The following is a 27,035-nucleotide window of genomic DNA, read 5'->3' as shown; positions in this document are numbered from 1 at the left end:
AGAAATTGTTCAATCTGGTTGCACACATTTTGATGTTTTGTTTATTGTTTCACATTACATAATTTTTTTAATATGCTGTAAGTCACCTTCATCATGGTTTTAACTGTGGAAAGGCAGCATACAAATAGAAGCTATTTTCAATCAATCAATCAATCAATCATTTTAAGTGCGAACTAGGAAGTAACCTACCTGGACACTGAAATTCTTCTTTCTACACACCCACACCCACCTTTGTCCAGCCACTCTGTTCTGCTTCTACCCCAGCCACTATTCCGTGGTCACTGAGTCTTTAATGGGCTGCTACCAGAGTTCTCATTTCCCTTACCACAGCACCAAATAACTCAGTACAAAACTCCCAAATTGTTGACATACTGATAATAAACCTCTAGCTATAAACTTATCACTAGAGACCACAAAGTTATGTTGCAATTTACAAAAAATGGTAACATATAGAACAAAAAAGGGGGGAGATAAGACATGGAGCTCTTCAATTTCCTATCATGATATTGACATGAATTGCTACCAGTTCTTTTTTGGGCAACCTCTAAATATGCGTATAAGTCTGCTGAAGTCTGAGTGTTCCACAAGAGGAACCCAACTTAGATCACATTCCTGTACTGCTGCGACTTGTAGGACATCCCGCAATCTGGACAGAGCCCGTGTGTTGGCAGCGCATTTGTACACAGAAAGCATATCCTAAGATGAACATTGAGGAAAAATAACTAATGAGGTAGTTCCAGATCAGCATCAAGATACAGGCAAACATTTTATTAATTCCTGTTTTGAAGATGGACAGTCTTTTTATGTTATTCAAAAGCAATACTCTCTTTTATCAAGCAGAATTCTGTCCCTGTGTGGCTGTTCAGACACCACTGCCATTTCACTGTCACACCAGCCAAAATCAATGCTTTAGGTGCCTGCTTAAATGGTATCAATAGCAACTGAATGGGGGAAAAGTCTTGATTTGAATCCCAATTCATTTAATTATAACATTGATCAAATCTAATTTGACCCACATTACAAAGGGAGGGTTTAAGGACAGATGCCCCCAAGACATCAAATTTAATATTGAATACACTGGGAAAAAATGTCAGCTGTTGCACAATCCATACCAAAAGATTTCCCCTTTTTCTCCCTTTCCTGGGAGTAATTAAAAGATGCTTTTCTTGACTAATGATCCCCTGTTTAGAAATAGGAAGTCGATATTCCTCCTGCAGCAGTCAGCTTCAATTTGTCACACTGCTCCAGAAGTTTGAGAAGCGGTTCTCAGGGTTGTTTGGTAATTGCTGGAGCCAATTACAAGCTTTTTAAAGCTGACCTAATCAGTGGTCCACTGAAAACAATCAGAAGCCAGCTGGTCTTGTTTCTACAGTAGTTTCAAAAGCTCCCCTCCTGCTCGGCAACTTTATAAACTTTTTTGTGCTTGGTATAGTCACACAAATCACAGACCACAAATGTTAACTTGCAAGCTGTAGCTGCTCACCAAGATTTTCCTCAGAATCATATGAAACCTCTGCTTAAAGTTCATTGCAGCTTCCACTGCACTCCTGGTTATGAAGAATGATCTGTTTCTAACTGCCAGATTTTAAAGTTAGGTATGATGCTAATGTTGAGATCGCCTGAAATATTTGAATTTTCATAGTAACTTAAAAATTACAAGAGTGGAAGTATTTCCCATACTAAGACTTGAAATTTACCCTATTTGATAGTATTAAGTGGTGGAGAATCAACATACTTTTTCTTCTTATTGGTATTATTTACACAGCACTATCAATGTACGTTGCTCTTTATGAAATTCTGCACAAATAAGCTTACAACCCAAAATTCAATACAGGAGCAAGAGGGAAGTCTAAGCAGGGCAAACAAGGTAAGAGGATGAATTTATTTCAGTCATACTTAGGCTTAGGATATGGGCACAATGCTTTCGGTTACAAAGTCTTCTATACTCTACCGAGGGTGCAAAATTTCACTTAATTATATAAGTCTCTGAAGCCACTCAGACTGAGACCAGGTACATGGGCTGGGAAGAACCAGAGTGTAACCTTGGGGGGAGGCGTAGCAGTGTGCATGCTGGTGGCACTCAGAGCATTCCTCTGCTCCTCCCCAAATATCTATGGCCCATGAGTAAAAAATGTGCACTACTACATAACAGAGTTTGGAAGGGTTAGGAGTAATCTACCTGAAAGAGTATCAGTGCATGAAAGACAGTTGCCATGACTACAGTATACAGAAACTGAATGTAACACATTTGGCCTATTTTTACCTGTACTAATTTTGGCCAAAATTTGGATGTGGGGGGCATGAAATTTAGTGTATTTAGGAATGCAACAAATATATGTTAATTACAGAGTCTTGATGCAAACTTCTCACATTTACAGCTATGGATGTATTTTGAACAGAACACCTGGTTTCTAAACTGTTATCACGGTTCCATGAACAAAGAAGGGTGGGCAAGAAGAGTGATTTGTGTTATGCGGTTAAATCAGTGTAAGAATGAGACGAAGGCACAGTAGTTTGCTCATTGGAGATAAGACTCTGCTCTGAAACTGCAAGCTGGCTAACACTTATTTGGGAAGTGATGAAAACTTAGGGTATCAACCAACATGCAAATCAATATGTGAACCCATTTAGATTTTTTTTTTTTGCAAAAATTACATATGTGCTTTTTTATATAAATGTATGTGATGCCACTTTTCTGCAAGGTGGCTATATCCATGAAATGGTAGGACAGTTCTTCATATGTCCCTGGTGCTTATTTGTATCCTACACATACTAATGCTACTACAAAATCATTTATGTATCACAACCAAGCTGCAAGAGTGATATGGAAGGTTACTAGCTTGGGAGAGCTTATCTCAGCTTCTAGAAATTAAGAAAATTAATCATTTGACACAGAACTCTATCTATGGATTAACTACAGTCTGCAAACTGTATGCCCTTTCTGGCTACCAGTGCCCAGAGGCAACCATAGGGATGCAAAACAGGTAAGAAATACTTTATGGTTTTGCTGACACCTTGTGTTTGAAACAACGATATTAAAGCAAACATCATACTTTTATGCAACATGGTACTTTTTTTGTTTGAAAAAGGAGAAAACAAGAGGGCAGCTGTATTACAAACTAGTAGAAAACTAAATATTCTTCAAATGGAAAGTTATAATACACAACCTTTAATTGTCTGTTTTGTATAAGAAGGATGTACATTGTCAGATAACAAAACTACTTCATGAACCTATGCTGCAAATTAGTAGCAAGAAGTATGAAATCCATATATGATTTGTCCCATTGAAATACTGGTAACTGAGATTTATGAGGACAGGTAAGCATATAGTTTCAATGGGTCATGGGTAGATCAAATTTCCTCTGGAGTTTAGCTTAACTTCAATATCAACTTTTTTTACTATTTATGTCTATACAAATATCTGCATATATAGTAATGAATGAATCAAAGTAAATAATGAATCAAAGATGGCACCAGAATTCATTTTTGATATTTATGGATTAATGTAATGGCACTGTTGACATTTTGATACAAATAGCTATATTTGTTCTGTAATAGCAAAAGACACACCAGGGTTTATATTTTTACAATGTTATGGAGCAGAAACCAAAGAAAGAACATTTAACACCCCCACACTCCTATTTAGGAAGAAAGCACTCAGGTATTTGAAGTTCAACTGAAGTGTTTGTTGCCTGAAAGGTAATGGGCAATAAAAATGAGTCTGAATTCTCTCTTTTCTTGTTCCCCTTTGGGTTTGGGTTTTTATTTAGATTTGTTTATTTATCTTTGATAAAAAATATATTGGATATTTAATATTAACCTTTGTGTATTTTCTTTCCAACTTAATATTAACCTTTATATATTTTCTTTCAAACTTTAATAAAATATAATGGGGGAAAAGAGTCTGAAATACACTTATGAAGACAGCTTTTTTATTACTTAAAATATTATGTTGTATTATGTTTCCTGAGCCAGTATTCTTCAAATAAAGGCAGTAATTAATGATTCACAGAAACTTAAAACTCTTATATATTGGTCTAAAATTGTATTCTATTAATGCTATTATCCACAACAACAAGTGTTATCTTTAAAGGCAGCAATGAAAACAGCCTTTCCTTGTTAATTTATTTGCATAAAATCAATGTAATTAATGGAAATATTAGACAAATATGAAATTGGTTCTTAAACGGTCTGTTCAGATGACACAATCAAATAAGTAAAGGTAAAGGTACCCCTGCCCGTACGGGCCAGTTGTGTCTGACTCTGGGGTTGTGCGCTCATCTCACTCTATAGGCCGGGAGCCAGCGCTGTCCGCAGACACTTCCGGGTCACGTGGCTAGCGTGACAAGCTGCATCTGGCGAGCCAGCGCAGCACACGGAATGCTGTTTACCTTCCCGCTATAAAGCGGTCCCTATTTATCTACTTGCACCTGGGGGTGCTTTCGAACTGCTAGCTTGGCAGGCGCTGGGACCGAATGACGGGAGCGCACCCCGCCGCGGAGATTCAAACCGCCGACCATGCAATCGGCAAGTCCTAGGCACTGAGGTTTTACCCACAGCGCCACTCGCGTCCCTGACACCATCAAATAGACCTGTACAAACGGTGAATGGGGGGGGGGGTAGTGTTGAACTTACAGGTCACCTTCCTTATGCTTTGCTGACTATACTTAGGGTATTTGTGAATTACAATGTTTATCTGGAGAAAGAACTCTGATACTGCAACCCCAAATCTGCTTACAAGCACCAGTCTGGGGGTAGGCAAGTATTGCTCCCAACTGCAGTGATTCACTTAATGTATACAGTACTGAATTGCAGTCTGTTCTTTTAAAATTTACAACAATGTATATAGTAAGCACACACAAACACAGGCAAAGAAGGACCTCGCTTGCATCCTTCAGGGTAAACACTAGCTAGCTAGAACCGGGCAAGAGGAATCTCTCCCTTGCAGGACTAGTTAACTAGTTACACCACTCTGAGCTTCTTGGAGAAGGAAGGATCATATACAGATCCAGTGCTCTTTAAGCATTAGCTCCCATTTAAGACTGCAGCCAATGAGAGCAGTGCAGTGGTACTTTCAAAAGATAAACATTAGGTTAGGTATCTTTCACATACTTTTTAACGCCTGCATGCATACTGAAACAGCTTACCTTGAGGAGTCTGGAGAGGGTTTTGCACGTCCCTGGGTATTTTCTTCCCACACACTATTTGCTAACTCATTCCCAATGGAGGACATTACGTTGATGAGTTCAATAGGCCAATCATCCAAGTCAAGTGAGCGCACACGGGACACGTGTGTGCCAAGGTTTCGGTGTATCCCTGAGCATTCAATACACATGAGTGCTCCCAGATTTAAGCTTGCCCAGTCAGGATCTATAGGAAAAGAAAACAAAGCAACACAATGAATATATATTCTAAGAGCTTTTCCCACTTATGGAAAGGTTACCAGTAATCAACTCTTATTTGAAGTTTTAACAGAACCCCTGAGTGATACATGATGCTGATGAATCTGGACCCCGTATCTAATTCTTAGCCAATTAAAGGAACTTTTAGCTCATGGTTCTTGGGGAATAAAATCTTAAGAATTATTACAGCAAATGTTTTTCTACCAACACAAGTATGGTACAGGTTAGAAGCAAGTAATTTAATGATGTTTTTACATAAAGGTACAAGTGCAACCTATTTAGCTATCATGGGGTAAATATGGTGGCAAAATGGAGAAGATGACAGGAAATAAGATTACAACTCAGGACAAAGAGACAGCAACCAAAGAGCAGCTCTAAAAGTCCAAGATAAAAACCAAGCCCACCTAAAACAGGTGTGGGGAGACTTTGGCCCCTAAGAAGCTGAATTACAACTTCCATCAGCCCCTACAAGCATGGCCAGGGCCCTGTGGTCCAGTGACATCTGGCGCACCAAAGGTTCCTCACATCTGTACTACCATGTACTACTAAATGCAGCTACTCTCCTAATAATCACTGTCATCATTTGCAGATTTATTATTTCATATTTAACACATGCTAGTATGATGAGAAAGGATGAACAAGGCACTCCATCCAACAGCTAAAAAGCAACCATTCTGATTTATGCAATTTCAAGGAAGTATGTGCTGCTTTTGATTTTAGAGAAATCTTGGATTGCATTGAAAATGCAAAGCCTACCGACACCAGTTGAGGCATGGGAAAAACACAATTAGCAGTGCTTATAATTCTGAGTAGTATTTCAGATAGCTAGATGGTCCACATCAAGAAGGGTGATACAGCAGGAAGGTGGACTCTCCTTCCTTAGAGGTTTTTAAGCAGATCTGTCATGGATGCTTTAGCTGATATTTCTGCATTGCAGGGGGTTGGACTAGATGATCCTTGGGTCCCTTTTGCGAATCTATGATCCTTGAAAATTTGGAATTGACTCATGGTCTTGCTAGTAAACACTCACACCACACCTGGATAGACTTGTTTAAATTGAAGCTTGTATCCAAGGTGGACTGTAACAGTAATGTGATAGAATTCTTAACAATTGGCTTCCAAGTTTAAGCTGCAAGGGATGGTACTCTGCTGATCTCATAAACATGAGCAAGGAAGAATAATAACTAAACCATATATCCTCTCCTAGTGTCTAAATCCATCCCTACAAAGCCTGCCCACACTCAAAAGGAAATTAGGGTCAAGCCTTTCCCACAATGACAATGATGTTCAAAGAAGTTAAGGGGACAAACATGACATTTGACCTCTTCCTTGCGTGTCTGGCCTGTTTTACATACTAAAAAAATACAGGTGTGTCCAATTTTAATGCAGGATGTGCATAGGGGGAGCTGACCCCCTTACCTCTTCATTTCAGCTGCTCCAGGGGAAACCCTTATGCCCAGGCCATACCTCAGGCTAAAACTTAGATCCCATCACCTTCCACTCGGAAAACTGAGTTATCTGAAACTAGGCCTGTATCAATTTAGCCGCAAAAGCCCATAGCAAGTGCCAGATGCCGACACATTAGCTTGGGAGGGGTCAAATGAGCTGAGTTAAAAAGCAAGTGGCTGCCCACTGACGCCCGAGCCAGGCTCAAGGTTTTACATATACATATATTTGTGAATCTCATGCTAATATTAAGATAGGCATTGTACGTTTTCTAGTATCACATGCTTTTTCTTTTTTGTCTGGAAAGAATGACTTTAAAATCCCCTAAAATTCATACGAGCCATTATTTCCCCTCTTATCTAGAGCATAACAGTAGCATGTTAAGTTGAAAAGGAATGCGAAACTGAAGAAAAAATCTCCCTCCTCAAAAGTGTTCCAGGTCAGTACTTACAAAAAAAAAATGAGGTCTTAATCTAACCAGCAGCATGTGTTAATTAGGATTTAATAGGAATACACCACACAAATCATATTCCATAATGAACACTAACTAGTGAAAAGAACACTGAATACAATACCAAGAGGGCAAGAACTAGAACAGGTGTTCATGTAACACTGAAGCAAAGAGACTACAAGCTTTATGAAGACCAGGATAATGTTCCTTGTGGAAAAATAGTACTCACTTTGTGCCCCACAGTCCACACAGCGAGAATTGCCTCTGATGTTTCTTATTGACTGAAGGGCCATGGCCTCATTCTGACTTGTCAGTCGGGACTGTGTATATTTAAAGAAACACACATACAGGAAATAAGAACTCAAAGAAAAGACAGAGACAACATTTCTGTCAGCTGGTGAAAAAGAGAGTTCAGAAATGGGTTGAATGAACATGATCATGGAATTTGATGCTTTTGGTTAGCTTCTCAGAAGTTGATCCTTTAGCATCTTTAAGTACTGTAATTCTGTGTCTGACAAGCACAGCTCACAGTTTTTATCCATGTTTCTGACAGCTCAAGCTTTTATTGAACCACTGGGGCATAGAGCGTACAGGACATCAGGAATCCAAAATCAGTGGTAAAGCAAGCTCAGAACTGTAGTGTGCCATTAATACGACAGATGATCACAGAACAGTCCATTCTTATAAATTCTGTTAAATTAAATTAATTCCTGTACCACTTTTATTTCATAGTTATTGATTGTTAGGAAGATTTGGGAACAGAAGCAATGGTGAACAGAGCATTCTACCATCAAAAGATCAGAATTGATCTTATGGCTTGTGTTACGGACCTCTCTCCACAGTGGCCTGCCAGTGACCTCTACTTTGACCCAGAAAGATAATCTCTATAGAAAGTGACTTTCAGTTTCTATACCAGCTGAGTCCTGAGCAAATTCAACTAGCTGTATCAGATCATGAACTTCCGGCTATAGATTTCAATGGAAGCTATACAACACTTTACGTAAGCTGGTACAGTGGTGCCTCGCAAGACGAAATTAATTCGTTCCGCGAGTCTTTTCGTCTTGCGATGTTTTTCGTCTTGCGAAGCACGGTCCGTCGCAACTGCACCTCTTCAAGCGGCTTTAAGAAAAAAGGGAACAAACTCGCAAGACGTTTTCATCTTGCGAAGCAAGCCCATAGGGAAAATCGTCTTGCGAAGCAACGCAAAAACCGAAAAACCCTTTCGTCTTGCGCGTTTTTCGTCTTGCGAGGCATTCGTCTTGCGAGGTACCACTGTATCTAGATATGCCATTATCAGGGATGTGTCTTGGTGGTTTCCTCAATCTCTTTCTTTAGAAAGTTTAATTTTGCATAATTGTTCAAGTTAGCTTATTCTACATTATGAATGTAAAACATGTACGAGCCATTATGGAACGAAGGTACTACTATATTTCCATTTTCAATTTAATCTACTTGTTGTTTAAAAGCCATAAGACTTAAAAGTTTTATTTATACATTGAACATGTAATCATCCCTAATTACAGAGAAGAAACCCCCCCCACTAAGTTTTCCTTAGCCAAGGTCAAAAGAACAAAAAATTGTGAACATGTATCTTGAAACATAAGTCCCAATCCAGCTAAATTTAGTAATGACAAATCCCCATTGAAATGAAGAAATTAGTTGTGACCAACTTGTCCCACAGCTTTCAAGAGGATTAAGTCATGAATAACTTTAGCTAGATCACAGTTGTAGACAAATGTTGAAATGGGACATTGTGCACAATACTATCCTGAATAATTCCTGCAGTATTAAACATAAAGCATCATACGTTTTCTAGTCCTAGAGAAACACAACAGCTTCCAGGAAAAATTGAAAAGTAACAAAGTAGAAAAAACTACCACTTTGAAGTACTGTGCTCGAAATACTGAAAGCAAGATTTAGATCAATTTAAAAGCAGCAACTATTCATTCCAAATGAGTTATTATAATGTGAAATTATATAGAAAACTGAAAAAGTAAAACAATAAATAAGTTACTATTAAAAATCCAGTGTATCTGAAGAAGTGTGCATGCACACGAAAGCTCATACCAAGAACTAACTTAGTTGGTCTTTAAGGTGCTACTGGAAGGAAAAAATTTTTTTTTCGTTTTGACTATGGCAGACCAACACGGCTACCTATCTGTAACTGTTATTAAAAATCTAAATGCAAAGCAAGGCAAAACATTCCAGACATAATAATGCTGCAGGAATTTCTCCTTAAAAACATTATAGAGGGTCTAAATGTTGATGACAGATATTCTTTTCCTCTGATCAATGTTGTTTATCTTACCTTATTCTTGCTGCTCTCACATGACTGCAGGCTGGCCAGAATTTGACTCTCTATAGCTTGGACCCAAGCATCTCTTTCTTCATATGTTGTAGCTTCAAAGTGCCAAGTCTGACCAGTAAGAGACACAATGATAAATTCAAAATTATCTTCTTGTTCTGAAAGAGAAAATGGAGGGAGAGAATGATGGGTTAAAACTTTTATTTAAAAGAATAAATGAAAACATGATTTTAAGAAAAGAACAGATGTAGCAGACAAAGGGTGCTCATAACTCTGTCCCTCATTTGGAAAATGAAAAGAGAGGCTGACCATAGCACACCTGGACACACATCACAGTGAAATGCCAGGAAAGCAGGGTAAGAGTTTTCTCTCCCCAAATTTTCTACTTTTCACTTGAAAAAATAGGGGAAAGTCCTAAAAAGAATCTGAAAAAAAATTTGGGGAGCAGATTTGGGATCAAAAATAAAAGATACAATTCAGCAAGTGTTATACGGCGGAAGTCTCCTATTAAGGTTATATAGGAGGGTAAAGGAGTCAATGATAAAAGTGGTACTAAGGTGGTTCCCAGTGGAACTCCCGATGGAATTGGCAAAAAGGAACATTGATTTTTGTAATGTGTGCTGGAGAGGATGTTAGAGAGTGGACACTTTTTTATATGTGGTAGATCTGCCCAGTAGTGCAATATTGTGGGTAAAAATCCTTCAAAAAATCTCTTCTATTGTCTGTCAAATTCTTCCATTCAACCTGAATTCCACTCAACCAGAGGATATATACCATGTAAGTCACAAAGCCCTAATATTGTTTGTTGGCTGAAGAATGAAATTGCTCATCACTGGAATCATTGCTCTATCTTTACTTTAGACCAGAGCTTTTCAAGTTCCTAAACTTTTCAAGCTGGTGACACACTTTTTGGATATGCATCATTTTGTGACACAGTAATTCAGTTTTACTAGCAAAGCAGAGGTTAAACTAACCCTTTCCAGCCCCAGGAGGAGCACGGGGAGTGTTTGTGTGACACACCTAAACACTGCAGCCGACACACGAACATGTCACAACAAACAGCTTGGAAAGCTCTGCTTGAGACAGTTGGAGAAACAAAATTTCAAAATAATATACTTCCCTTTTGGTCAGATCATCTGCCTAGATATGGAGTTTTGCTTTTGTTGCTGTTCTAATCTTTTTGCATTCTTTTACTCTAGAATCTTCTTCTCGGCTGAATGTGCCTTTGTACTTATTTATGCTGGCTATCACAACCAGTTTTACATTCACTTAATCACTCGTTTGTATTTACCCCAAGCTTCTAAGTCGTATTTTATCTTCTCTTGCTATTTATTGGTAGGTTTATATTGAAAATGAACTTTCAACCTAAGTTTAAAAGATGAAGAAAGCAGAAAAAACTCCTGACATGTCCAGTTTGTCGTAGTAACCAAAGTTGATTTGCTGTAGGATGTTTATTTCTTCTATGATGATGGTTGTATATGTTTTGAAGCTCAACTTTAGCACATTCTCACCATTTCCACACAGTTGTTTTTTAAAGAGTTTTGAACTCATATCGAGTTAGTTCAGATAAATGTTAACAATTAAAGCATTCTAATCTCCTGCCCCTTCCCATATGATACAGTAAAAACAACAAAAGGCTCATTTTCTAACACTATAATCTTTTCAATATTTCATGGATGAAAATAGTTTGAATGGATGGGATTAGGGGCAGAGTCTGGCAGCCCAGGGACTGGGAAAGTGGTAGGGACAACACAGTCCACACTTAAAACTATGGAAACCAAAAGGGAAAACAAGCAGCTGGCTCCAGATAACTCCTACTGGTAGTCAGAGAAGCAAGCGAACAAACACCTATATGCACTTTATTGATTTATACAACTGAGAGGACTTTGGAGACCATGAAGGAGACCATGGTCAATGGTACCAAAAGCTGCTGAGAGGTCAAGGAGAATTAACAGGGACACATTTTCCCTGTCTCTTTGCTGACAGAGGTCATCATACAGGAGGATCAAAGCAGCTACTGTACCAAAACCAGGCCTAAACCCTGATTTAAAAGGCTCTAGAAAATCTGTTTCCTCAAAAAGTGCCTGGATCTGGTTGACAACCACCTGCTCAAGAACTTTACCTAAGAAGGGAAGATTAACAAGTGGCCAGTAGTTACTTAGATTTTCTGAATCCAGGGAGGGTTTTTTTTCTTCCTTCAAGCAGGCAGGGACTACCCCCTCTCACAAGAAGGCATTAATCACCTCCCTGGCCCAGCCGGCTGTTCCCTCCCTCCCAGAGACTTAGCGTGGGCAGCGGCAGGGGGGCCATTGCCTCAGGTGCAGATTTCTTTGGGGCACACAAAGTGCTCCTTTCTCAGGTTTAAATTTGGCAGCCTGACCTCTTTACCTGCTGCTTGGACTGGAGAGGGGGAGGATGGGTTTCAGTAAGCAGCGCAGCGACATAGCTAGCCGCTTGGGTGCCTGGTGCGGGGGCATGTCCTGCAGCTGGTGCGGGGTGATCTGCACCTGTGGGGGCGGGGCGATCCGCCTGTGGGGGCGGGGCAATGTGCCCATGGGGTGGGGCGAGCCTCTCCGCCTCTTGGAGCCTCTCCGCCACCTCCCCCTCGGCTGTAGGGTGGCTGAGGGAGAGGCAGTAGGCAGACGCAAGTCCCACACTGTCGTTTCAGGCAGCGCGGAACCTGCAGGCGCCTAAGCCACCACATCACTCCTAAAAAGTTTTGCGAGCCCAATTTTTTAAAAAAACTCATTTTGTCCCACTCCCTCAGTGATGACACCCGGGGCAGACCGCACCCCCCTTCGCCCACCACTGAAGCAGTGCAGAAGCGACTCTAGGGGAGCGCGGCCAAAGCACTGGCAGCACGCATTTCAATGGCAGGTAAGAGGTAGGGGCACCAGAATTTGAAGTTGCACAGAGCTCCCCTCTGCCAGGGAGGCCCTATGGCTGCTGCACCCAGGAAGTGCCTGGTCACTCACCCGCATGGTCCAGTAATGTGCACAATGGCCCTCCCACCTCCCTTTGCTTTGGCCTGTGGTGAAGGGCAAGGGCAAGGCAGGTTGTGATGGAGGCCTTAAGTGTCCCTTAGCATCAGGGATCCTTCTCTGCGAGCCCTCCCTCGGGAGGTTCAGAGGTGGCAGTGCCCTGCGGGGTCCTGCTATGAGACGGTTGCCCACTTGTGGGACACCCTGCACAGGGAGGCTGGCCTTCACCACATCCCTTCAGGTGCAGGAGAAAATGGCTCTCTCCTCCTGGGCTCATGAACAGCTCCAGCCTTTTAAAATGTGTGTGTGAGAGTGGGAGAGATTCTATAAAATGTCTACACCACTTGATTGTTAAAAGAGTTCAAAGTGGTTTACAAAAAGATCAAAAATATAAATAATGAATGGTTTAGTTCTGTGAATGGCAAGGGATGAGGTGTGGAGCATGTTGTAAAAATATAAGCGGTGCCCCTGAAAGCAAGGTGGCTTTCAGTGGAAATACCGACAGCCACATCAGTCTAGCTTTTCCCTGCTTATTCCTTCCCTTCCTTTGTCTATGGAACAACCACCACTCCCCACAGGAGCATCTCTGCTGAGGAGCGGGTTGCCAGAGCAGCACATGCAAAGTTCCAGCTGCCCCCCCCCCCTTTCTTGCCATTACAGTATTTTTGTTTGCATGTGCAGGCTGCCTGGCTGTTATTCATAGTTGAGTTCTAGAGACATACAAAGGGTCAACAGCCCTGCAAGGTAGGCCAATAATATTATTTCCCAGTTTGGGGTGGGAGTGGTTGGGTGAGTAGAAGAAGAAGAGCTTGGATTTGATATCCCACTTTATCTCTACCCTAAGGAGTCTCAAAGTGGCTAACAATCTCCTTTCCCTTCCTCCCCCACAACAAACACTCTGTGAAGTGAGGCTGAGAGACTGCAGTGTGTCACTGGCCCAAAGTCACCCAGCAGCTGCATGAGGAGGAATGGGAAAGCGAACCCGGTTCACCAGATTACAAATCTACCAATCTTAACCACTACACCACACTGGCTCTCAGAGGTTGGATGGCCACCTGTCATGAATGCTTTAGTTGAGATTCCAGAGGTTGGTCAGGACTTTGACAGGAGCATGAGTCATATCATCTAGAAAATCCTCCAGAGCTATCTGGAAACCCAGTGGATCCATCAGGCTTGGAAGGTGGAGCATCCTAATAGTCTCCCACCTCTACAGAGGAGAAAAGGTGCTGAAAACGTAATTCTCAACAGGAAGTGATCAGACCTTGACAAAGGACTGAGATCAATATCCCCCACTTTCAGATCACCCTCTTCCTACCCAGCTGAGAAAATAAAGTCTAGAGTGCAACCTGCCACATGTGTTGGGCCAGCCATGGTCATCATAGCAGTCATGAAATCCTGAGCCACCTCAGAGCCAGTCACCTCGGCATGGATGTGGAAGTCCCCCAGAAACAGCAGTCTGGGAATCATCAACACTGCCTCCCAAACCAGCTCTTTCAGCTCAGGCAGGGAGACTGCTGGGAGGTGGGCGGTAAACTAGCAGAATCCCTGATCTGTCCCGATTGCCCAATGCCAAGAACACACATTCCAGATCCCCCCTTAGCTGGACAGAAAGCCTGGAAATAAAGAGAGGGAGAATCTCTATAGACCACAAGTCCCCTCCCTGACTTGAAAGTCTGGCCTAATGCTGCATCAAGCACCCAGATGGGCAAAGCTGGGTGAGACCAACTCTGCCCTGCTCACCCACCCAGGTCTCAGTGATACATGCAAGATCAGTCTCGTCACCCATAATCAGATCATGGATGAGGGAGGTCTAATTCAGATCCACCTAGCATTCAGCAACAGCATCTGCAGATCCAAGGGCTGGCTGACAGGACAATTGCAATTCCCCAGGTTGGAGGAGGAGTTGGCACACGTCACAGTCACTAACTGCCTGTGCTGTGTGCCCCTTACCCAGCCTGCCCCACCTCTCATGCCACACTTCCCCCTACTCTGAACCACTGCAACTGGACCCCCAGGCTCTCCCCAGCTCCTCTCCTCCCAGATACACCTCCCCTCCCTCAATAAAAATCCCTACCAACAACAAACCCCACACAAATTTAAAAACAGTTAAAACAGTTGCCTGTGGCGCAGTCAGGAGATGTTGATTGGCTGCAGGTGCAGAGGCCACAAGACTACTGCTGCTCTCAGCTGCTGGGAAGGAAAGGATCTCTGGATCATGGATGTTTGACCATCATCTGTTCACTGAGGGCAACTGCTGATTAGCAGGTGTTCTGCATGGTAGAGCACCTGCTTTGCATATAGAAGGGCACAGGCTCAATAGCCTTTTTCTTTAGTCTGGCCCAGTTAGCTGCAGCCCATCAGTGTTGACAGCACTGAGTTAGATGGACCAATGGCATAAAGCAGCTTCCTATGTAGTCACCAGAGATAAGCAGTTAGGTAGCATTTTTGAATATCCATAGCAAGACATTTCTTACAGGGATTTGGCTACTACAGACTCTGAATGCAGTTCAGACATATCCTGAGGAAGTTATCTCTGTTCACAAAAGGTCTGGTGGAAAGATGGTTATATTCTCAAAAGCTGGTTTCAGAACTAAATGGTTAACTTTTAAACACAACGGTATTGCAGTTCGTGCAGTTTAAATCCCTGTGAGCCCAATCACAACATTTTATTAAACAGTTTCCTAAGTTTAACTGTTATGCATGGAAAGGTCCACTATAATAGTATTTTAGCACCATCAACCTGTCAGAATCTACTTGCCCAATTATCCCAAACTGCATTAACAACAGTGAATATTACTCTAATTGTGTCCAGTTTCTATGCAGACGAAGTCCCACGTGGCTAATTTTGTTATCTTCAGGGACAAGCAACTTGGCCATCAAACTGATTTCAAAAAGAACCCTACTCTTAACACAGATCCAGGTTGTTGCCATTCTTTATTTTATTTTTCCTCTAAAAGGTTAGTGGGCCAATTAATCATCACCCCCCCCCAAATTTAGCATACAGAGGGTTAATGGGCAGGAAGTTTTCCATATTTGAAGGATAGCAAAAAGTAAATAACTACTTTGGGGGGATTTGGATATTAAACGGTGAAGGCACTCAAGAAAGCACTCAGTGGAGTTGTTTGCTCCAGTATAAATAAAAATTTAACAACATTTATCTATCCAACTTATCATACTAGTTTTATTAATTGATTTCAAAATGCAAATACCTATTTTTCAAAGGATAATATGCTTTTGAATTATTTATCTACTACATAGAATTTGAGCACCGGACAATGCAAATGGATTCTCCATGCCCTCACTAGGGTCAAAAGACTGATGTTGCTGCATTGGAAAGAGAAATATACGGCTCCGTTACTTCAATGGATTGAAGACCTGACTACTCTTGCCACCTATGAGCAGATTGCTTATAGAGGCAGACTTTGCATGGACAAGTATAATGAAATTTGGAACTCATTTAAACAAAATACAGTATGTTAAAAATGGTAATTGTTAACTGCTAACAATATAGTGATATACTATTTTCTTTTTCTTCTATTTTTCTTCATTTTTTAATAGAACTTTTATGTAAATAATAATAATAATAAAAAACACATTTCTCAAAGTAAAAAAAGAATTCGTAAAATAGCATATATTTGAGCTTTCAGAAGTCCAAATTAGTCATCAGTAACACTTGTGTATCATGGGAACTAGCAGAGAGATAAGAAACAGCTCTAACAGTCAGCATTCAGAAATGGTAAGATAACTTGTATGAGTTCATTTTTATTTATTCTTTGTTAATAAAAAAAAGATTTGGTGAAGGAATATCCAAGGCCAGGGACGTATTACAACTCTATGTGAATGTCTCTGCCTACAGCCTGTCTCAAGAGTCCTCTCCTCTCGTTTCTTCATGTTCCTTGCTCCCTTCCCAAGCAACACCACAACACTCCTTGTCTATAAGACTTAGGTGGGGTTCTCTCTCTGGCCCCTTCTTTCAGCACAATCTACCTCCTCTGTCTGCATTTCCTTATCATCCTCCTCATCTCTTCCCTGTTTCTCCTCCAATACTAACTCGGAACCACCTATCTCCAACATCCTCTTCTGGGCTGTTTTGTCACCATGAAATTGTGCCTTTCCTGGATTCTTAAAGTCAGGGGTGTGGAACTTCAGTCATGGGACCAAGTAATGGGACCAAATTGGCCTCAGTTTCCCTCCTGTATTGTCACGGACTGGCTGGATGCAGAGGAGTGGTGGGAGGAACCAGCTGGAGAACCCTCAAGGAAAGAAGGCTCAGAGCCAGGGGATTGGTGGTGGGATGGCAATTAGAGGTCAGAGGGAGAAGAGGGAACAGACTGGGAAGAGGTGGTTTTGGAAGCTGAAGAGGCAACAGGGTTTAGTGAGCAGGAAGAGGCTGTAACAGAGAGCAGTCCAGAATCAGAGGCAGAAGCAAAAGCTGAAATAAGGGGGGAGGGAAGCCAAAAGGCAGAGATGAGTCAGGTTTGTGAAAATGCATATGTATCTCCCTTTCCTGCTGTGACAAGCTCCCCTCCCCCCCCCCCCCGGTGTCCCAGAAGCCACAGATGTATGAAGAAGGCAGAACAAAGAGACAAGGCAAAGAAGTCTCAGGTTGCTTGGGAAGGGCCTGGGGGAGGAGGGGACTTAGGGAGCTGTAGAAGGAGGAGACCTTCAGCTCTTGCAAATGCTTCACTGGGGCAAGACCACTGGGAAGAGTCGCTGTGCTCAGGCCTGAGCTGTTTTGTTTCTCTGATTAAAGAGAAACTCACCGACACCTTGTGAGTTATTGAAAACTGAAAGTATGCTTTTGGAACCCTGGAAGTTATGCTATGGAGTGCCACGGGCCACCATTTTCTCCCCAGTGATGTTTAACATCTACATGAAGCCATTGGGAGCAGCCATTAGGAGACTTGGGGCAAAGGCTCTACTCCATAACATCTGAACTGTGGGAGGTCATACAGGCCCTAGATTGGTGCCTGCATGCAGTAGTGGGCTGACTGAGAGAAAACAAACTCATCTTGAATCTTCACAAGATGTAGGCTCTGTGGTTGAGTGGTTATTGTATCTGACTGTATCGGTCAATTGCCTGTTCCGGATGGGAATGCACTCCCCCAAAGGAGCAGGCACAGTCTAGGGGTGCTCCTGGGTCCAGTTTTGTCAATGGAGGCCCAAGCAGCCTCAGTGATTAGAACCACTGGTATGAGAGTTGCAACCATTTCTGGATCCGGATAGCTTGTCCACAGTCGTTCAGACACTGTGGCAAATTCAAGGTTGAATTACGACAATGCACTCTTATGTGTGGCTTCTCTTGTGGTTGATCTGGAAACTGCAGTTAAGTTCAGAATGCTGCCACACTGAGAGTTTGTCAGCTTTTGGTCAAAGTTCTGCAGTGGCTACTGATTGATTAGCAGGCCATGCTCAAGGTGTTGCCATCAGTACATGCAAGTCCTTAATTTCTTGAGACCAGTTCACTTAAGGGATAGTCTTACCCCATGAACCTATCCGATTACTTTGATTTGCAGAACCTGAACTTTGCAAGTGCTTTTTGTTTGTTCCACATTGAAAGATGTAATTCCTTTAGTGTGGCAATATCTCTGACCTGGAATTCTATGCCCACTGGTGTAAGGAGGTGCCCTCGCTATATTGTTTTACTGCTGAAAACCTTTGTTTTAGCAAGCTAACCCAATCACGTGTCAGTTATATTTGTTTTGAATGTTTTATTGATTTTTATCTTTGCTTTTAATAATCATTTTATGCACATTTGTTTTTAATTGGTTGGTGGAAATTAGTCACGCTTGATATATAATGGAATTAGCACACTGCTAGGATATTTTTTCCAGCAAATATTTTAAACATTTTCTAATTAAATAAATATTTTGATGGCAAACAAGGTAATATACTTTCACTTCTCAAAATGATAACTAGGGAATAATGAAACCTAATATTATCAAGATGAAATGAAACACTATGTAGACACAACAAATGAAAGAGCAAAATACAGAAATATTCAGTGAAGCAGTTTGGGGGTGAAAGCAGTGAACGTGTGCAGTTCTGTTTTAACTGCGAAAAACAATCCTTATTTACTATTCCCAGGCAGTGGATATTTATGACTAATTTGGTCCCAGTTTTTCTTCTAAAAGCCATTTGAAAGGTAGCAAATATTGTCTCAGAGCTTACAGCTTTGTTATTTTAAAAGGTGACAATTTAATCTTTACAATGGGAAATAAACCAATATTATAGTAAAATTGCTCCCTAACAAGTGGCTGTAAAAAAGCACTTTTGTGTCCTAGATACATTTTATCTGGTGGTAAGTAAGGCAACTGCCTGAGATAGAGTAGTAATTGTGAAAAAAAGAGATTGTGATATAAATCACCAAAGGTTAATGATCAGAATGTGAACACAGGGACTTGTTTACAGAAATAGCATGCAATTTAAAATTTACAAGAGATTTAATGCTGTCTCTTCTCAATCACTAAAACCAACAGCCCAGAAAACAGTGACATTAAGAAAAATATTATAGTTATAATCATTCCAAAATAAGTCAATTAGTGTAAGGGCATGCGCTTGTGATTACTTGACCCATTTGGTTTGCACTTAAGTGAAAAAAAAATTCCCCCCATTACAAGAAGATTACTGAATTGTGACCTATTTTGCATTCAGCATCACCGTTTATACGGTCCCTGAGATGGTGGGTGAAGATTCGCCCCCTCCCCTGGTTTCCAAGTAATTTTGACCTTTGACCTTTGTAAAAAAAAGGGGGGGAAAGAAGGCAGTTTATAATTGCATTGTTCAAATGAAGGTGAAGGAAAGAAATTCAATCTGCTATTATACAAAAGCCATGATGGCTGCCTTCACTGAAAACAGCAATGTAAGTCAATTTGTGAACTTTGGCACCAGGCGACCTTTAGAAATACAACAATATACAGAATTTACAAGCAAGAGTAGCACATGCAAATGGTTTGGCTCTGTCTCGCTTTTGGATTAGAGCTGCAGAAAGCATTATGGAGAATGCTTTCACAAAACAAATTAAGACTGTTACTTAAATGTCACAGCACACTATTGTATTTGGCTACAGATCATTACACCTGATACCAACACTTTAAAAAACTGTAATAACTTGGGAAATATTACATTGAGTGCCCACATGTATAAAGGGAAAATAAAAAAAATTGAAGAAAATGGGTTCTTGAAGTAATTTAAACATCACTACTCCACGACTAGAGGGAAAGGTCAAAATTTAAGTAAACTGAAAGGAACATGAATGGCAAAATAAAACACACAAACAGAAAGATGAAAAGACCAAAGGAATGGCTCTGCATACACAACATGAAAGCACATGTGCTTTGGGCAAATTTTATTGCTATCCCAGGATTTAGGGGAAAGGGAGAGGCAATGAAGATACTGCTGGGAGAGGGAGCAGTTCCTCTACATGATGGTGCTTTGATTTTGTTACCTTCAGTGTTGGTGCTGCTGCTGCTGTATATATTTCGCAGGCTACCAACACGATTTAGTTTCCACGCTTTGCGTTTGGCTGCATCCAGAGAGCAGAAAGGGGAGAGAGAAAAAAGAGAAGAGTAAAAGAAAGAACAGAAAAAAATGAAAAAAATGGGAGGGGAAAAAAGGTTGAAGTAGCATATGAAGTAAAATACAAGCAAAAGCCTATGTGGGAAACAGCTGCACACATGTTGCCCAGAGTAAAGCTTTTAAACAACTTGCTTTTCAAGCAGAAAGAAGAATCTTATCAAAAGCTCATAACTTCTTAAGAACTTTAAACCAGAATACTTTATCATCAAAATGTAAAAGCTAAATAAATAGAAAAGGTATTCTCCTCTAAGACAAATGGTATAACTACAATTACAGTGGTACCTCGGGATGCGAACGGGATCCGTTCCAGAGCCCCGTTTGCATCCTGAAGCGAACGCAACTCGCATCTGCGCGGGTCGCGTTTCGCCACTTCCGCGTATGCGCGTGACATCATTTTGACCATCTGTGCATGCGCACACGGCAAAACCCGGAAGTAACGTGGTCCATTACTTCTGGGTTGCCGCGGAGCGCATCCTGAAAATACTTAACTTGAAGCACATTTATCCCAAGGTATGACTGTAATTCACAGTAGTCAGTGCCACACTAGAAACTCCACTTTTCCAAAATAACAAATTCGATTGCATAAATCCTGATATTTGGAACCATAAAACTTTTACTCCAGGTGACAGAGCAATACATTTAGATAAGGCAAACGGCCTCAGATACGTTTTTATTTGCCTACATGTTATTAACTTAACGATTGTTTTAACTTACGCTGATGTTGTCCGTATGCAAATTTTACTCTTTTTCAGACACAAAATGTATAAATTCTTGTTTGAAGGGCAAGGTTTAAGTGATGCTGTTGATGACTAGTTACTCCTTTTGGTTTCCAAAGGATTTTTAGTATGATTTGGGTTAGTATCATTTATTACTTATTTAATTTCCTTCTTTGAGGGAGTTCAGGCTTCCTACATGTTTATTTAAAAGATTTGTATGCCACGCTTCAGTACTGCCACCCTTAGAGCGGCTAACAAACCAACACTACATGTTCTGACCACAAGCCCCATTATCTCTACAGCAATATTTTGAGGCAGGCGGGAATGGGAGATAGTGACTTTGCTCAGTCATAAGGCCAGAGCATGGTTCAACATTATGAGAATAAGTGAATGCTGGCCTTGTGGGCTCTTCATTTCCACTGTCATCTCCTGGTACAGCCTTGAGGCTGGGTTTGGAAGCTTCCACTTCTGTTTTAGATTAAGTGCACCTTATTACATCCTCAGAAGCAAACACAATGGCATAAGATTATGCCTCAGCAGGGTGGGAGGTGGGGCAGAGGGACACATGAGATGTGCATTGATTTCCTTCACTAGTGTCATCATTTTAGTGCTCAAAATGTGTGACATCATGTGCTTGTGTGACTGGAACTGGGTGGAAGGAGGAAGGGGGAAGGCAGGTGGGGGGGGGGGTCATGATCCAGAGTTGAGAGATGAAGTACATCAAGGTCCTTGTTTCCTCTACTATGCCCATTTGCAATCAGGATTTGATAAAGCCTGAAAACTTGCACTCAGATCTGGTGCTGCTGTTGGTGACTTACAGGTCTGTCCAAAATAAGTCAGTTATCAAAATTGTGGGTGACAGGGGCAATACAGGGACCAGGGTAGGTGAATTAGAAGGTTGACTCAACTTTTGCCCATCCTGTACTCAGTACAGCACCAGTTCAGATCTGTGGAGCAGAGTTGGGGTAGTCATGTGAATTTGATCCCTCTCATCAGAAGGCCAATCTACTCTGTGACCTGTTTTGAGTATTTGTTCTTGGTGCTGGGCCATTATGGCAGACTGGAGATGGTGTTTGTGTGCTCCCTGCTGGTTGTACAACACTGCCCTGGCTGAACTGTTAGACATGGTGTTGGAGAACCCCTCCAGTGTTCATTGAGTGACTTCAACATCCAGGCTGAGGTGGCCTCCAGCGTGATACTTTGGGACTTCATTATATCTATGGCAATTATGGGGTTATCCCAGTCAATCAGTGCTCCAAATAATTTGGCTGAACATACCCTTGACCCGCTCTTTGTAACAGAGTTGGCTGGCTTGATTCCATTAAGTACCAATGAGTACTGAGCTCATTGTCAAGAACAGATCATACCCTGGTGAGGTTTGGTATAGCTGTGGCAGTACCACCCAAGGGTGGAGGGACTGGGTTCCACTCCCGAAATCTTACAGAATCTGGATGCCGTAGCCTGGATGATTTTCTGGTTGACATGGATGGTGCACCTGTCAAGATTTGGTTTTGCCAGGGCATGGTGAGATGTGTAGGGCCACATGGTGGAACTATGGCTAGAGTGCAAGAGGAGGAAATCCCGATGTGAATCCGACTGAAGACACGTGATAATGCACTATTATGTCTATAATGTGGTAATGATGGCAGCAAGGAAAGATGTTTTACACTGGAATGAAGGAGGACCATAGCTTAGTGCTGGTGCAGAAGTGTTTAATGCAGAAGGCCCCAGGTAAAATTCCTGGAATTGCCAGTAAAAGAATCTGGGAGAGACTACTGCCAGTCAGAGTAGATGATAGTGTGCCAGTAAACACGTTTAAATTGCAATTTTTAAACCAATCACAAGTAAGGAAAAAGGAGAAAGCCCCACCCATATATAATATTTCTCCCCAAATGTGGGGGAACAATAGAAGGAGACGAGAGGGAGGAAAGTGAGTTGTGTTATTTCAAGCACATGAAATGGAAGAAGCAATGTACACTAAATATGCTCTTTATGCTCTTCTGGGAGGAGCACAGAGAGAATAAATTCTATGGTGCATCTAACAGCGAAACCAAATGTACTGGTCTCTTCAGCCACAGCAGGTGCTGTAAGTATCCAATGGTTTGCCTTGGATGGCACATTCTTCCATTGTCTCCCGAGACAAGATGGATGCCAAGAACAACACATGCTCATGTTAACTTAAACAGTACAAACACCCATCCTGTGTGAAAGGTGCTATTTTCTGTCTTAAGTGTCGGAGTACAAGAAGTTTATTAAAACATGCACATCTTTAAAGCACAGTGAGGATTCCAATACTAAACTGTTTCCAGAACATCACCTCAGAATACTTTATAATTGGGTAGCCCAACACCATATTAATAATGCTTGCCCCACACTGCTAGCAATTCAAAGAGGGGTATAACAATTTTGATGGAGCCTCTTTGGCAGAGGCTAGACAGACCAAGACTGATTTAGAATAAGAAAGCTTTATATATTTGCATGCTGCACCTCTAAGGGACAAGCCACAAATTATGCAGGGGATCTGTAATCACACGTCAACTATGGCAATCCCAAATTGGATCCAGGATTGGTGGGCAGTGTTGGCCATTGGGACTGGTGGAGCAGAACACTGGTGGAGCCGGAGCCCATGCGAGGTGGAACTGACTATTCGCCATTATGGATCAGCCTCTACTGGGAAGGGCATAACACTGATCAAAATCAGTTTCCACTGAGGGAAGAAACCAGGATTTATATTGTGCCTGTCTTTCCTACAGCTCTTTTAAAAAATAACATGGATCAAGATCCTGCAACATGTAACTTTGTACAATATCTTATCTGTCAACCGAAGTACAGCATTATACATTCAGATTCATAACAGCAAAGTACTGTCTCGTGCCTAAATAAACAGTCCAGTCGGTCCTTCCTGTGTTCTGAGGTGGTCTAAAGTGCAATGTTCATTCTGATACACCAGGGGTAGGCAACCTAAGGCCCGTGGGCCGGATGCGGCCGAATTGCCTTCTCAGTCCAGCCCGTGGATGGTCCTGGAATGTGCTTTTACTTAAAACGCATCTCTGGGTTATTTATGGGGCATAGGAATTTGTTTTGTTTTGCAAAATATAGTCTGGCCCACCACATGGTCTGAGGGACGGTGGCCCAGCCCATGGCTGAAAAAGGTTGCTGACCCTGTGATAGACTTTTTGTGTACACTTTCCAAATCCCTGGCAATGAGTTTTGAAATACAGAATCTAGATCCGGCCATGAAGGAAGAAATCTGGTGATAAAACAACCTAAAATATGTTGCAGTACAATTGAATTTTGTAACTTTAATATGCAAGTATGCATAAATATAAATTATGCCCAAGTTCCATCTGTCTACTGAGACTTCACCACGTACTTCAAGCTTACCTCTGTAGAATGAGGACAGAAATACTGTCAAATACTGTCACCCTCTTCTAAACAAAAACTGGGATTATCAGAATACAGTGGTACCTCAGTTTAAGAACAGCCCTGTTTACGAACTATTTGATTTACCAACTCCGCAAAACCAGAAGTAGTGTGAACTTTACCTCAGTCTAAGAATGGAAGCTGAACAGTGGAAGGGCACCGGTGGCGGGAGGCCTCATTAGAGAAAGCCCGCCTTGGTTTAAGAACAGTTTTGGTTTAAGAACGGACTTCCGGAATGGACTAAGTTAGTAAACCGAGGTACCACTGTACTGGAATCTGTACTGAGCGATGCATATTCTGTACTATTTAACACACACACAGGCCCAACTAGATGCAACATCTATGTACATATGATAATACTGATTTAAATGATAGCTGTGAAAATCTGTTTGTATACTGCTGTTAATATTGTTATAACCAGCACAAAATGCAACACTGCAGCTGGCTCATTCAAAAGTTATAATAGAAAAATTAGGAAAATTCTAACCCTTATCTGAAGATCTTGCGTAAAATTCTCCTGATACAAATGCTGAAGTTTGCTGGAAAACCCTTTTCCCTATAGGTGTTTATCAAAATGAGGACCTGCAATCTGCCCACAATCAATAAAATAGTAATTAACTAGAAAACGAATATCTATACTGTATATCCCATGATATTAAATGTCCTGTGACTGCTCTCCTACCAATAATATGGCATGCTATATTTAATGACAGCAAGGGGGGAAAGTTAAACTGCATACCTGAATTCTGTAGTTGCTTTCCTTGTTTGTTTTTTAAAGGAAGAACTTATGCTGAGAAGGCTTAAGAGCAGTTAATCTTGTCTATAGATAAAAATTAAGAGAGAGATTTTTAAAGTATTACAGCTTTTCTCTTAGAAAAGATTTGGGAAACCTCAGTAGGAATTATGCAGTGTGGGGTCTAAATTTACATATAAATAGGTAACGTCTAGGCACAGCACCCTGCTGCCAAGGAGAAAATCTGCAGTACATAAAACCCCTTTCCCAATTGGCTCCATCTTCTATAGTTTTTCATGTTTCAATCACATATTAAAGGATTGGTATCAATATAAAAGAACTAAATCTTCAGCTTTATTCTCTGTTAGCCTGTTGATGAAATGATCAACTTTGATGTGTCAAGTGTCATTCCTTTTTCTTTTAAAAAATGAATATTTAGCAGACAAAATATGTTTCTGAAATTTGCAACATCAATTACCCTGGCAGTTATCTGCAGTGCTATGCGCTCTTGGCTAGCACCACATGTTCCCACCAGAAAAAGTCAAAGGCAACCTTCAAAAGGTGGAGTTATGGGAGCAACTCAAATAGTCTTTGCTCAGAAACTCACATGACAATTAGGAGACTGTCTTTATTTTGGCATGTTATTTCCAAGTAACAGTAATCATGAACTCATTAATAATCTCTCATGTTAATGCTATTAGGCATTTGTATGTCTGCATCTGAAACATCAAACCAAAATAAATTTATGTTTAATAACTGCATGAAATCTAGTTACTGTTTTATAACTAGTTCAATATAGGCTTCCATATGTATGAAAAAATATACTATTACATGCTACAAGTTCAGTTTCCATTTACCGTATTTTTAGCTCTATAAGACGCACCAGACCATAAGAAACATCTAGTTTTTGGAGGAGGAAAACAAGAAAAAAAATATTCTGAATCTCAGAAGCCAGAACAGCAAGAGGGATCGCTGCGCAGCGAAAGCAGCAATCCCTCTTGCTGTTCTGGCTTCTGGGATAGCTGTGCAGCCTCCATTCGCTCCATAAGATGCACACACATTTCCCCTTACTTTTTAGGAGGGAAAAAGGGAGTCTTATAGAGCAAAAAATACAGTATTTCTAAATTAATTCAATTCTGAACATTGTAGTCCTAATTTTTCAATTAAAAAAAGCTTTCCTAATTTAGACATGTAAAATACATGAATGGTGCTAAAGCATGTCCACACTGAACTGAGATAGGAACAATTTAGCATCATTTTGTCAAAAGAGACTTGTCCAGTAAAGTAAGATTAGCATGTAAGACTCTTGCAGCTAGCTATCTCACTGGTTAGTTGAGACTGATGTGTCTCTTTGCAACATAGTCCTCTTCCCTCCCAGGTCCATAGCCCCCAGCTACTCCCTTTCTGTCCCTGGAGCCACACGGCAATTTAGGCTCTCTAGCTGCTCACGACACTAGGACCTCTCCCCTGCAGTATATTTTCAAAGCACATGGCTTTGTCCTGCCTGATGCGAAGCCTTGTTCCAATCCTCCATTTGTAGAACACAGCAAGGAGGAGGACGGGAACAAAACTAAAATGAGTCATTTTATGGTCCCCTCATTTCTCCCCAACACAGGATTCTATGGTCTGGTTCTCACAAAAACCAGATAAAATGGTGAACTTCCATTACACCAATTTAGACTGCAGGCTCTCTCAAACAAAGAAGTCCCTGTGCATTATAAACTAGCATGCCAGGGAGAAGGAAAGCTAGAGGCCTTTCCTCCAATATCTGCTTTCCTACATGGAGGCATGACAGTGGAATCAAATCTACCTTACCCAACAGCTGAAGGGGGAATCAAAGGCTGTGGCTGGTGGTGGACAGGGCCCACTCTGAATCACGCTGGATGGGTGGAGATCGCAGAAGGCAGCCCCTGCCTTTTCCCCCTAGGAGTGTGGAGGTGGCATTGCACAGCAGCCTCTCACCAAAGAGGAGGCACAGCTGATGGTCTCCCCCACACTCC

The 27,035-nt window shown here is 41.3% G+C and overlaps 2 protein-coding genes across 12 annotated transcripts in view; one reads left to right on the top strand and one right to left on the bottom strand.

The window, feature by feature from the left end:
- The window catches only part of TRPM8 (transient receptor potential cation channel subfamily M member 8), a 474,483-nt gene that overhangs the window by 114,177 nt on the left and 333,271 nt on the right, over nucleotides 1-27,035 (top strand). The gene's annotated exons all lie outside the window — the stretch shown is intronic.
- AGAP1 (ArfGAP with GTPase domain, ankyrin repeat and PH domain 1) overlaps nucleotides 1-27,035 on the bottom strand; it is a 323,065-nt gene that overhangs the window by 41,760 nt on the left and 254,270 nt on the right. For 4 of the 6 annotated variants that reach the window (XM_083627251.1, XM_083627252.1, XM_083627250.1 and 1 more), the window contains 4 exons: nucleotides 20,033-20,110; nucleotides 9,608-9,762; nucleotides 7,529-7,619; nucleotides 5,148-5,370 (listed from right to left, as the gene is read on the bottom strand). In XM_083627251.1, the coding sequence (XP_083483377.1) occupies nucleotides 5,148-5,370; nucleotides 7,529-7,619; nucleotides 9,608-9,762; nucleotides 20,033-20,110 (547 nt within the window). The remainder of the gene's footprint in view (nucleotides 1-5,147; nucleotides 5,371-7,528; nucleotides 7,620-9,607; nucleotides 9,763-20,032; nucleotides 20,111-27,035) is intronic. The other 2 variants (XM_083627254.1, XM_083627253.1) reach the window with 1 other exon arrangement.

The sequence above is a fragment of the Podarcis filfolensis genome (genome assembly GCF_964270895.1).
Source record: "Podarcis filfolensis genome assembly, chromosome: 1".
NCBI lineage: Eukaryota > Metazoa > Chordata > Lepidosauria > Squamata > Lacertidae > Podarcis > Podarcis filfolensis.
This window is presented reverse-complemented; position numbering and strand designations above follow the sequence as displayed.